At 38.8% G+C, this 13548-nt stretch overlaps 1 protein-coding gene across 3 annotated transcripts in view; it reads left to right on the top strand.

Annotated features, from left to right (window-relative positions):
* Positions 1-13548, top strand: part of cep76 (centrosomal protein 76) — a 180896-nt gene that overhangs the window by 161719 nt on the left and 5629 nt on the right. For all 3 annotated transcript variants that reach the window (XM_061916566.1, XM_061916565.1, XM_061916567.1), the window contains exons 7-10: positions 4547-4644; positions 4752-4880; positions 4967-5155; positions 11810-11976. In XM_061916566.1, the coding sequence (XP_061772550.1) occupies positions 4547-4644; positions 4752-4880; positions 4967-5155; positions 11810-11976 (583 nt within the window). The remainder of the gene's footprint in view (positions 1-4546; positions 4645-4751; positions 4881-4966; positions 5156-11809; positions 11977-13548) is intronic.

Here is a 13548-nt window from a genome sequence, read left to right as displayed (position 1 = left end):
TCAGCAGTTACCAAAAAGTAAAAAAAGTTACTTTTGCATAACATTGTGAAACAAAATGCCAGATAGTATGTCTTACCTTATACACACACCATAATAATACTCGTATGTTTATTGCGCCAACAATCCATCAAGCGGTGTGGCTTCATAGCTTACCAAAGTCGTACTAAAACATTTTGAGAGATTTTTAAGCGCCGTGTGTAATGTTCTATATTTTCAATGGAACTTTTAAAATGTTGGTGTTTTTTACTTCAGACCCATCACAGACCACAAAGTCTAAACATACCTCTTGTGTTTGACTGCCATCTACTGGTCTTTACTATCATTACACCATGTACCAACCAAACTTCCATCCATCCATCCATTTTCTACCGCTTATTCCCTTTTGGGGTCGCGGGGGGCGCTGGCGCCTATCTCAGCTACAATCGGGCGGAAGGCGGGGTACACCCTGGACAAGTCGCCACCTCATCGCAGGGCCAACACAGATAGACAGACAACATTCACACTCACATTCACACACTAGGGCCAATTTAGTGTTGCCAATCAACCTATCCCCAGGTGCATGTCTTTGGAAGTGGGAGGAAGCCGGAGTACCCGGAGGGAACCCACGCATTCACGGGGAGAACATGCAAACTCCACACAGAAAGATCCCGAGCCTGGATTTGAACCCAGGACTGCAGGACCTTCGTATTGTGAGGCAGACGCACTAACCCCTCTGCCACCGTGAAGCCCCCAACCAAACTTATTCCTTACATTAGGCTTACCGGGTTATAAAGCGCAATGTCGACTTTTGTGTAAAATTAAGAATTTTAAGTGCTCCTTAGAGTCGGGAAAATACTGTAATTCCTACTAACATCAAATTTTACAAACCAATATGTTTTTTACTCTAATCAAAGTTTTGTGTATCGAATAATAAAATCACAAAGAGATTATTTATTTGTTAATACACCTTTATATATAATATAATATAATATAATATAATAGGGATGTAACGATATTAAAATCTCACGGTACGATATTTTCACAGTATGATAATGTGGTTTATGTAGAATAGAATAGAATAGAGTTTTATTGTCATTTTTGCAATGAACAGGTTCAAAGAACAACAAAATTGGAGCAGATCCTCCTAAGGTGCATATACAATATGGTAGTATAAATAGTAAAAAAAAGATAGAGATGAGAGATGTATCTATGTATGTATATATATATCCACACAGATGCATATCTGCATGCATATGAATATATATACACACATACATATAACATTATTGCACATTGTAGTCCGAAAAAATAGAAAAAATGTAAACATTACACATGAGGACATGATGGACATATTGTGCTCACTCAGTGCCTGTTTAATGCTACTATGGCTCCTGGGTAAAAGCTGTTTTTTAGTCTATTGGTGCTCGCTTTTAGCACCCTGTAGCATCTGCCTGAGGGTAGTAGTTCCAGGTGGCTGTGCCTGGGGTGGAATGGGTCTTTCATAATGTGGTTTATGTAAAAAATAAAGACTTGGTAAAATGCCAAAGTGTATATAATGAAAAGGCAGAAATGTTTATGATAAACACACTTACTGTAATTGAACACAAACATAATGCTAAAATTGTGTAATTAAATTTTATTTCAACAAACAAGTATTTTCGAGTAAAAAGGATTGTGCTGCAACATCCAACGTGTCTCTCAAGATTGATTGATTGATTGAAACTTTTACTAGTAGATTGCACAGTTCAGTACATATTCCGTATAATTGACCACTAAATGGTAACACCGGAATAAGTTTTTCAACTTGTTTAAGTCGGGGTCCACGTGAATCAATTCATGATTCCTGACGGCGTGGCAAAGTTGGGACAGTGGCCGTGCCAGCAACCTGAGGGTTCCTGGTTCAATCCCCACCTTCTACCAACCTCGTCACGTCTGTTGTGTCCTTGAGCAAGACACTTCACCCTTGCTCCTGATGGTTCATGGTTAGGGCCTTGCATGGCAGCTCCCGCCATCAGTGTGTGAATGTGTGTGTGAATGGGTAAATGTGGAAGTAGTGTCAAAGCGCTTTGAGTACCTTGAAGGTAGAAAAGCGCTATACAAGTATAACCCATTTTACCATTTTTTTTTTTTTTTTTATGGTAAGAAGCAATGTCCTTTGCTGTGGGCGTTTTTAATATCAGAATGGAAAATGCGGTTTCTCAGAAAAGTTAACTTTCTTTGATTTTTAATAATGTAATAAATATGTCACAAAATGATGTTTAGTTTTGCTAACTTCATCTTTTCCAGGTGATGGTAGCTTATCAAGTAGCATCGGTGTGCAGCAGGTGCTTTTTTTAGCTTGGAAGGCTCGAGACGAACATTGCAGGAGGTTATTGCCTCCGCCACAGAGCTTATGTTTTCACCAGGGTTTGTTTTTCTGTTTGTTAGCAACATAGCTCAAAAAGTAATGTACGTTTTTTAAGAAAAACAGTTCCTCTTATCTACTACGAAGTCGAAAACACTTCACTTCCTGCTTCCTCTTTCTCTTCCCTTTATGGCGCTCCACGCCCCCACATTGCAGTCCGTGCTGCGCAGAGGATTCTAGGAGATGTAGTTTATATTCAGACCCGCCGAAAGCAAAAGTGCCAGAAAAAAACTACACTCGCCAAGTTTTTGTTTGATATCGTCACGTAGGGCTGGGCGATATAACGATTTTGTAAGATTTATGGATATATTTTTAAACACTAAGGCAATATCGATAACATTTATTTCACGTTAAAATTACCAAACGCCGCACCCCCTCCATGGGCTACTAAACCCCTCCCCTTCGTCCTTCTGTGCTCGCACTATCAAAACATCCATGATTGGTTGGTTGTTTACTATGATGAGTCATGATTGGTTAGGGACAGGCCAATCAGAGACAAGATAGGGCAGGTCAGTGAACCAGCAAGGGAAATCACAAATTGTCTGCCTGCAAATGTATTTTTTTATCTGAGTTTGATACATGTTGTATTATTTGCACAGTTATGTTATTTATTTTACGTAGAAAGAATATTTAAATTTTTTATTTGTTATATAATTCTGTACTACTTAAAGGCCTACTGAAATGAGATTTTCTTATTTAAACGGGGATAGCAGGTCCATTCTATGTGTCATATTTGATCATTTTGCAATATTGCCATATTTTTGCTGAAAGGATTTAGTAGAGAACATCCACGATAAAGTTCGCAACTTTCGGTGCTAAGAGAAAAGCCCTGCCTCTACCGGAAGTCGCAGATGATGACGTCGCAAGTGTGGGGGCTCCTCACATATTCACATTGTTTATAATGGGAGCCTCCAACAAAAAGTGCTATTCGGACCGAGAAAACGACAATTTCCCCATTAATTTGAGCGAGGATGAAAGATTCATGTTTGGGGATATTGATAGCGACGGACTAGAAAAAAAAGAAAAGAAAAATAAATTGCGATTGGGATGGGTTCCGATGTTTTTAGACACATTTAGTAGGATAATTCTGGGAGATCCCTTATCTTTCTATTGTGTTGCTAGTGTTTTAGTGAGTTTAATAGTAACTGATAGTCGGAGGTGTACGTCCACGGATGTCTTGACGCGCAGTGCCTCAGGGAAGTCGACGGCAGCTGTGGACGGGGCAAGCTCAGCTTTTCTCCGGTAAGAAGCGACTTTTTAACCAAAATTTTCTCACCGATACCTGCTGGTTGACATTCTGTCGTGTTTCATGTTCCATAGTGAATTTTCACCTCCAGGAATTTTAAACAAGGAATCCCCGTGTGTTTGTGTGGCTAAAGGCTAAAGCTTCCCAACTCCATCTTGCTACTTCGAATTCTCCAATGTTAATTGAAGAAATTGCAAAAGATTCAGCAACACAGATGTCCAAAATATTGTTTAATTATGCCGTTAAAGCAGACGACATTTAGCTGTGTGTGTGCCTAGCGCTCATACTTCCTAAAAACCCGTGACGTCTTGCGTACACGTCGTCATTACACAACGTTTTCAAGACGAAACTCCCGGGAAATTTAAAATTGCAATTTAGTAAACTAAAAAGGCCGTATTGGCATGTGTTGCAATGTTAATATTTCATTATTGATATATAAACTATCAGACTGGGTAGTAGTGGGTTTCAGTAGGTCTTTAAAATTTCTTTTTGTGCTGTTATTACCCATCTTTACTAACTGGGTTAATTAAAGTGCCACAGACGGTTTACAGTACATTTGTCATTCACTTCAATTTCCCTGAATATCGCTAAAAAATGAATATCTTTATAAGCATAATTTCCCCGAAAAATATATCGAGTTATATATTTAGGTAAAAATATATTTAGATATACTTTTCCATATCGCCCAGCCCTACCATCACGGCATTATTGTGAAGATTTTGCAACTGCTTTACCATGGTTTCTACAATACCGTTGCAACCCTGATCTATTATAGCACACGTCATGTTTACTGTTTTGTTTACGCAGTGGTATTTATTATATTATAGAGGATGATGCCGTGTAGTCTCACACCCTTGCAAACAACGTGAAGCAATTTTTAAATTAGGAGCCATCTAAGGAATGTGTTGTGTCCCCAGGAAGTGAATGCAAGTTGCCGGCTGGTGTTTTAACCATCGATCTTGAGCTGTATCCTCCCCTCACAGAGACACTGAGCCACGAGATCGTTAGCACACAGGTGAGGACATCAACAATGCTTTAAATACTTTTTTTCTCATCAAGTTGTTTTAATTCATTGTTATTATTATAAATTCTATCACGTTGCATCTCCTGTTTGGTACGCAGCGAACAATAGAAAAGCAGAGGACAGCAGAGAGGGAAAGGGTCTTCCTGGTTTATGCCAAACAGTGGTGGAGGGAGTTTCTAGAAATCCGCTCATCAAACGAGTCCAAAATGGTCAAAATATTTGCACAGGTTCGGTCATTACTTTCAGGGAAAAGTGTAATATTTGCTGTTGAATTATTTTTAGCGCTTTTTTTCTGTTTCTGTCTAATCCGCAGGATGAGAATGGCATCAACAGGCCAGCGTGTTCCTACGTGCGGGTCCTGCGGGCCGGCCGACTGCTCGAGAGCCCTCGGCAGGCTGCCCGCTTCGTCAGCCTCCTGGCACACGAAAAGGCCCCAGTGGTGGGAGGAGGAGACAAGCATGAGCAGTGGTGCACATTACTGGCTTTCCTGTGTCGAGGGAAGGTAACGTTCATAATTATGTACTACTTTTGTCGAAATGAGTCTTCACGAAATTGGGGACATTTCGTTTTGAATAACACTTTTTGGGTTTACAAAATTAACAATGCTGTGGCGTGTTTTTACCGGGGCTGGTGGGGTAAAAACTATTTACTTTTGATAATAGTAGCTTTGATTATTGGCCAATACCCAGACGATGTCGGCACAAATCATCCACACTTTAAATACATTTTTTTGTAGTGAACATTAGTAGATTTGAAAAACACTAATTTTGTTGGGAACTCGCATGGCTGCAGTCGTGTGTCCCCGATGATGCAAGAATCCAGGAGAGAGGAGTGAATGTAAGACGAATTTAATATGGAACTCATAAGAAGACAAATAAAAATAAAGCAGTCGTGCAAAGTAACGTTCTCAACATGATATTATCATCGAGCACTGAGGAGTGCTCGAGTGAAACATAAATAGACACTAGTGTGATTGCCAGCAGGTGTGAACCGCTGCCAATCAACGAAAAGAGAAAAACAACAGTGCTCCGTGAATAAAACAGGAAATACAACAAAATAATAGCACTGAACAGGAAGTAAATACAAAAACACGAAAAACTGACAGAAATGAAGTGACAGATTGTCACAAATTTATTATTAACTGCCCTTGGTTTACTTTTCCCGTCTTTAAGTTAAAGTGGAGTGGTAATTGTTTTGCTTGTGGCCCCCAAAAAGATAATCAAATTTAACTCATGAACACATGACACGTTTGTTACGGGATATTTTCTAATATGCTACTTCCTTGAAGACTTTAGGCCTGATTTACAAAAGGTTTGCATGTACTAAAAAACTTGATAATTTAATAGCACATGCAAAGCCGATTTACTAAACGTGCCGTCTTTCAAGTTAGCGGGATAAGGCGTGCAATTCATTTTGCGTCTGTGTTTTCATGGGGCGATATAGCTCGGTTAGTAGAGTGGGGGGTTGCAGGTTCGATTCCCGCTTCCGCCATCCCAGTCACTGCCGTTGTGTCCTTGGGCAAGACACTTTACCCACCTGCTCCCAGTGCCACCCACACTGGTTTAAATGTAACTTAGATATTGGGTTTCACTTTGTAAAGCGCTTTGAGTCACTAGAGAAAAGCGCTATATAAATATAATTCACTTCACTTCACACTTCATTAATATGCAAACTATATGTTGATCATCAAACACCCACAATAGTGGGAGGAGATGATGAAAATGTAATTATTTAACAAGCACAATGTGATTTATTAACACTCAACATTCATCACCTCTTTGTGAGCACTATTTTGCATTTTATTTTGCACGTGTCAAAAGAACGCGCATACCGGGCACAGACCACACAACTGTGAGAAAAGAAGTGCTCCTGCTGCGATGGACTTAGAATCCTGTGTGTTTATCTACATATTTGGACTGCCAGGACTAAAAAATATTACACATATTTTCTATTCAGCAATTTCCTTTTATGATTTCATAGCTGCTGGATGACTTAAGAGGCTGATTAAAATGTATTTAATACATGTTTTTGGTGCCGGCGTTGTTTTTTTTAAATGTTGTTTTTTGTTTTTCTTAGCAAATATATTACTATAATATATCCCCTGCACGGAAAGATGTCTTTCATTATGCATTTTCTTGCATTTGTTCCAGACGCGAAAATTCGCTGGTGACGCCATCCACTGCCTTGCAGACAGAATTAGGTGTCAATGTGCATATGCTTCTGTTGTTTGAATTGCAATTCAGAAAAGGTGTTACAGTTTATAGATGTGTGCTGCTGGTTCACACATGTAGGAACATGAGAACATGAATTTTACAGAAAATTATCATCTCCGTGGTAAAAGCCCTGAATGCCCTCAAAACTATAATTTAATTAACATGGGGCGGCATGGCGTAGTGCAGGGGTCGGGAACCTTTTTGGCTGAGAGAGCCAAAAAGCCAAATATTTTAACATTTATTTCCGTAAGAGCCATATAATATTTTATTTAACACTGAACACAACTAAACGCGTGCATTTTTAAGTAAGACCAACATTTCTAGAGTATAATAGGTCTCTTATTCTTTGTAATAACATTATTATTCTGAAGCTAACTGTGGAGGGGGCGTGGCCTGCTGGCCTGCAGTGATCTGGGGTGTGCCAGGACCGGCCTTTAAATCAGCCACAGGTGCGTAAACGGCCCACCTGGGCCTTGTTATCTAATCACCTGTCGCTCTGTTATAAGCAGCAGCCAGGAGGAGAGACAGGGTTGGGGCTGGAGCCAGAGTGCGAGCGAAAACGAAAGAGAAAAAGACAATTGCTGGAAAGTAACTGAGAGACTTATCGAAAAATAAAACAACATTGTAACCCAGAAACAGGCTCTCATGTCGGTGCTTGATGGTCTGCAGAACCCCAAGGAGGGCAAGCCCCACACTAACCAATAATAAATGAATAACTTCTTACCATTAACGCAACTTCTTGAACAGGTGCGGTAGAAAACGGATGGATGGATTAAAAATGCTTGACAATGTTTTATATCTTGAACATTATTTTTAACACTGTGATTAAAAGTGGATTTATTCATTACTTATCGTGTTAAGCAATGTCAGCTCAGATTTATCCGAGAGCCAGATCTGGCTCTAGAGCTATAGGTTCCCTACCCCTGGCGTAGTGGGTAGAGCGCCCAGAAACCTGAGGGTTGCAGGTTCGCTTCCCACCTATTGACATCCAAAAAAATCGCTGCCGTTGTGTCCTTGGGCAGGACACTTCACCCTTTGCCCCCGGTGCAGCTCACACTGGTGAATGAATGTTGAATGAACTGTCAGCAACACTTCCGTCAGTCTACCCCAGGGCAGCTGTGGCTATTGATGTAGCTTACCACCACCAGGTGTGAATGAATGTTGAGTCCTACTTCTGTGAGTGCTTTGAGTGTTTAGAAAGGCGCGATATAAATATTAGTTGTTATTATTATTATTATTAAATAAGGCGGTCTGCACCACTTTTCAATTGGACATGCAGTTTTAGTAGATCACACGCAACACGGCCACTCATAGTACACGCCAATCAATTTTTTTGCACACGCTGTCGAGGCCGTGGTATTTTGGTCTTAGTAAATTAGGTCCTTTGTGTCTTTAAGTAATATTCTACTATTTTTTTTAATACTTGTTAATATTGACAAATGCGGTGTTTTAGACTTTATAGGGATGTGCCGATCGATTAGCAACCAATCAGTACAGGTAGATTTTCTTAAAATGCAGCTCATAAATGCTGATCCCCTCTGGCTAATATTGCATTTAATTGATATACTTTGCATGGTTTTCTGCATGTAAAAGTTGAAATTTTCTCTAGCAGCGAATTATTTGTGGAGCCGCTCCCCTAAGGTAATAACAATCACCTCCATTACGGAAGATAAATTGCATTTCTCAATAGGAAGTGTCTAAACATGCTCCTTGTAGCCTATAGCCTACCACAGTGGTTCTCAAATGGGGGTACCCGTACCCCTGGGGGTACTTGAAGGTCTGCCAAGGGGTTACGTGAGATTTTTTTTAATTATTCTAAAAATAGCAACAATTCAAATATCCTTTATAAATATATTTATTGAATAATACTTCCACAAAAAATGAATGTAAGGTTATAAACTGTGAAAAGAAATGCAACTGTTTAGTTCAGTGTTGACAGCTAGATTTTTTGTGGACATGTTCCATAAATATTGATGTCAGAGATTTTTTTTTTTGTGAAGAAATGTTTAGAATTCATTTTATGAATCCAGTTGGATCTCTATTACAATCCCCAAAGAGGACACTTTAAGTTGATGTGTAGAAATCTTTATGAATCACTTGTTTATTTTTCAACAAGTTTTTAGTTATTTTTATGTATTTTTTTCCAAATAGTTCAAGAAAGACCACTACAAATGAGCAATATTTTGCACTGTTATACAATTTAATCAATCAGAAACTGATAACATAGTGCTGTATTTTACTTCTTAATGTCTTTTTTCCAACCAAAAATGCTTTGCTCGGATTAGGGGGTACTTGAATAAAAAAAATGTTCACAGGGGGTACATCACTGAAAAAAGGTTGAGAACCACTCGCCTACCATGTTAACTTTTCTAAATCACATCACTAAAATACAAGAAATTACCAACCTTGTGTGCTCACAAATTGTCCTGGACCAGACTTTGGAAACATTTGCTTTTGAAAACTCATCTTCTTCAGACTTAATTTTGGGGAAAAAATACTGTTTATTTTTTCAAAAAAGTAAAGGCAAGATTTTAACATTTAGGTGTCAATTCTGACACCGTAAGTGCAGCAACATATGACCAACAGCCACTATTTATGAAAAAGGATTTGCAGTAGGTACTGAACACTTTTGTTGACATGAATTAACAAAACTCCAGGTAACAATCCAGATCTAACTGGTCAAGCATGCTTGATCCCATTGCGGAAAGTTTTGCACAGATATTTGCTATAACCCTTTATTTTTGTTTACAACATGTAAATTAGGAAGATAGATTAGTGCACTCGACAAATAACAATAGTTGTTTCGTTGCACGTATGTTTTGTCCATCACCAAGGAATTACCTAACAAAGTTTAGTTTCACAGACCACCACAAGATAAATGTTCCCTGTTGTTCCTCAGTTAGCACCTGCAAGACACACAACATAACACTTGCAAAGTGGTGCTTGTCGGCCATGATTTGAGTTTGTTTAAGATAAATACAATTTTCCTCATTTTTTTCCAAAATGGTGTCGTCCATATTAGCATTACTTTTCATCATTTTATTGTCTTTTCTGATAATATAGTTTTTTACTTACATATTTCAGCCTAAATTACAGCCCAACAAATAGCATTACTGTTATTTTGAAAGTACAAAGGATTTTGATGTTTACGGAATCAAAAGTACTCATTCATTCATTTCTTACAACCGTTTCTCTTCCAAACTGGAGTCTACCCCACTTTATATATTATTTACAGTAAAAATAAAATATTGTATTGGTGTCAACATTTTGAATAATACTGTGTTGGCCCTGCGATGAGGTGGCGACTTGTCCAGGGTGTACCCCGCCTTCTGCCCGATTGTAGCTGAGATAGGCGCCAGCGCCCCCCGCGACCCCAAAGGGGAATAAGCGGTAGAAAATGGATGGATGGACTACTACAAACTCAAATACTTAATTTTCTTTAAAAGCCTGAAGCATGTTCATTTAAAACAAGTAAATACAAACAAACAAGATGCTGGGAGTTCCTTGGCACAGTTGCATTTCTTATAAAGTTAAATAAATTATTTAATGAAGTAATAGTTTCCCAATGTATAACCGAAATATGATGTATTATTTAACACCCCGTAGTTCATGTAGGGTTATATAATGCACTTCTATTATGTCTTGAACCGCTCTATATTACTACTTAAAAAAATATTTTTATCAAAAAACAACTTCAGTAAACACTTGATCAAACAATATTTTATTTTTTTGTGCTTGTGATTTTTCAATCAACACAGAAAAAGTTCAAGTTAAATAACTTGGTAGTTAAACAGCGATTATTGTCCGACAGTTTTCTCTCAGACTGACAGGTGTCGTGTGAGATTTTGTCTCTCCGAAATAATTTGTACCCCTGCCACACATACAGGCTGAAATAAAATGTATCCCTTAATTATGTCAACTGTGATTAATGAAATTATTTTATTCTCAAGTGTGGATGCTGACAGATCGTTAGCAGGCTGATCACTCGTGCTGTGAATCTTTGGGCACCACACGATTCGATTCAATTCTTGGGGGTAACAATTTGATTCAGAATCGATTCTGTGTTCAAAATCAATACTTTTTTAATGACATTGGGTGCCAGTTCTATGATTAACTCAATTCCTCCATAAAATAGATAACAGCTCTGATAAATTTCTATTACTTAGAAGAAAACTGATTTTTTGAAATAAAATTATACCAAAACATTTAATGTCAAATACAAAGGAATTTGTGCGATGGTTGTTACATTTTAGATTATATAAACTGTGAAAATAGAGGTGAATAGTACTATTTATTATCAATATTATTTTTTTAAAAAGACAGACACTAATAAAAAGATGCCGATTCCGATATACCGTATTTTTCGGACTATAAGTCGCGTTTTTTTTCGTAGTTTGGCCGGTGAGACTTGGCCAAACTATAAAAAAATATATATATATATAGATATATATATATATATATATATTATTTTTTATTTTTTTGGTTTGGCCGGGTCTCACCCTCCGCTGGACTGTGGAGAAGACTGCGACTTATAAGTCGCAATGACTTATAAGTAAGTCATTGCGACTTACTTATAAGTAACCCCACATCTGAGGTCCTCTCCAAGGTTTCTCATAGTCAGCATTGTCACTGGCGTCCCACTGGATGTGAATTCTCCCTGCCCACTGGGTGTGAGTTTTCCTTGCCCTTTTGTGGGTTCTTCCGAGGATGTTGTAGTCGTAACGATTTGTGCAGTCCTTTGAGACATTTGTGATTTGGGGCTATATAAATAAACATTGATTGATTGAAGTCAAAATGAGAAATATCAGCACCGATGATTGACCCAGCTGAGCCTTACTTAATATTATGTACTGTATATAAGATTACAGTATGGGGCCAAAAGAGTGGACTGCCTTTCTGGTTAGCATACTACTTGTTTACCTAATTTCTCTTCTGTCCAATAGGGAGATTGTGAGGACCACTCGACCCTGTTGTGCAGCCTCTTGTTGGGTTTCGGCCTTGACGCGTATGTGTGTGTGGGGACCAAAGCAAAGGGGACACCTCACACATGGGTTCTCACGCAAGGTACAGACGGGAGTGTAACTTTCTGGGAGAGCCTGACTGCGCGCAGGTTTGTTTGTTTTTTTTTCTTTCTAATTTGCAAAGTAACTCAACATAAGTGCATTCAGCTCTTGCATTTTTGAACAGTGTTGTGTCTTGTTGGTACACTGAGAAACAACACAGACTTCATCTAGAGAACAGTGTTTCCTCTACATTTTTTACATTCAACATATTATTTATCTATTTGTGATGGCTCGCTACCAGTAAATTTCAACTAAAGCAACCTCTTTGAACACATGTCCAAACTACGGCCCGCGGGCCATGTGCAGACTGCCAATGTCTTCCAATAGGACCGCGAAACGTCATGACTTTATAAAAGAATCTGGCCGGGGGGAGGTTTTGATTCATTTTAAGAATCAATTTACATGCTGCTACTTTCCTGCCATCATGTGGGCAATCAATGACCATTTAGCATGCTTTGGAGGACTTTTAAGGAGAAAAAGGCTCCTAGCAGCATGAAGCAATATATACAAAACCCCAAACTAGTGAAGCATCCAAAAATAAAACAGAATACAATGATTTGCAAATCCTTCTCAAGCTATATTCAATTGTATACACTGCACAGACAAAATATTTAATGTTCGAACTGGTAAACTTTTGTTATTTTTTGCAAATATTAGCTCGTTTGGAATTTGGTGCCTGCAAAATGTTTCAAAAAAGCTGCCACAAGTGGCAAAAAAGTCTCGTTAATGCTCATCAAACACTTTTTTGGAACATCCCACAAGTAAACAGGCTAATTGGGAACAGGTTGGGGCCATGATTGGGTATAAAAGCAGCTTCTATGAAATGCTCAGTCATTCCCAAACAAGAAAGGGCCGAGGGTCACTACTTTGTGAACAAATGCATGAGGAAAATGTCAAACAGTTTAAGAACAACATTTCCTAACGAGCTATTGCAAGAATTTTAGAGATTTCGCCATCTATGGTCCGTAAAAACATCAAAAGGTTCAGAGAATCAGGGGAAATCATTGCACTTAAGCGTAAGGCCGAAAACCAACATTGAATTCACATGACCATCGACCATCGATCCCTCATCAAAAACTGACATTAGTATGTAAAGGATATCACCACATGGCCTCAGGAACACTTCAGAAAACCACTGTCAGTAACTACAGTTTTTCGCTACATCTGTAAGTGCAAGTTAAAACTTTACTATGCAAAGCGAAAGCCATTTGTCAACAACACCCAGAAACGCCGCCGCTTCGCTGGGCCCAAGCTCATCTAAGATGGACTGATGCAAAGCTAAACGTTTTCTGTGGTTCTGATGAGTCCACATTTAAAATTGTTTTTGGAAACTGGATGCCGTGTCCTCTGGACCAACCATCCGGATTGTTATAGGCGCGAAGTTCAAAAGCCAGCATCTGTGATGGTATGGGGGTGTATTAGTGCCCAAGGCATGGGTAACTTACACATGTGTGATGGTATGGGGGTGTATTAGTGCCCAAGGCATGGGTAACTTACACATTTGTGAAGGCACCATTAATGCTGAACGGTACATACAGGTTTTGCAGCAACATATGTTGCCATCCAAGCAAGGTCTTTTTCATGGACGCCCCTGCTTATTTAAAGCAAGACAATGCCAA

The sequence above is a fragment of the Nerophis ophidion genome, linkage group LG11 (genome assembly GCF_033978795.1).
Source record: "Nerophis ophidion isolate RoL-2023_Sa linkage group LG11, RoL_Noph_v1.0, whole genome shotgun sequence".
Lineage (NCBI taxonomy): Eukaryota > Metazoa > Chordata > Actinopteri > Syngnathiformes > Syngnathidae > Nerophis > Nerophis ophidion.
Note: the sequence above shows the minus strand (reverse complement) of the source record. Positions and strands in the feature narration are given on the sequence as shown.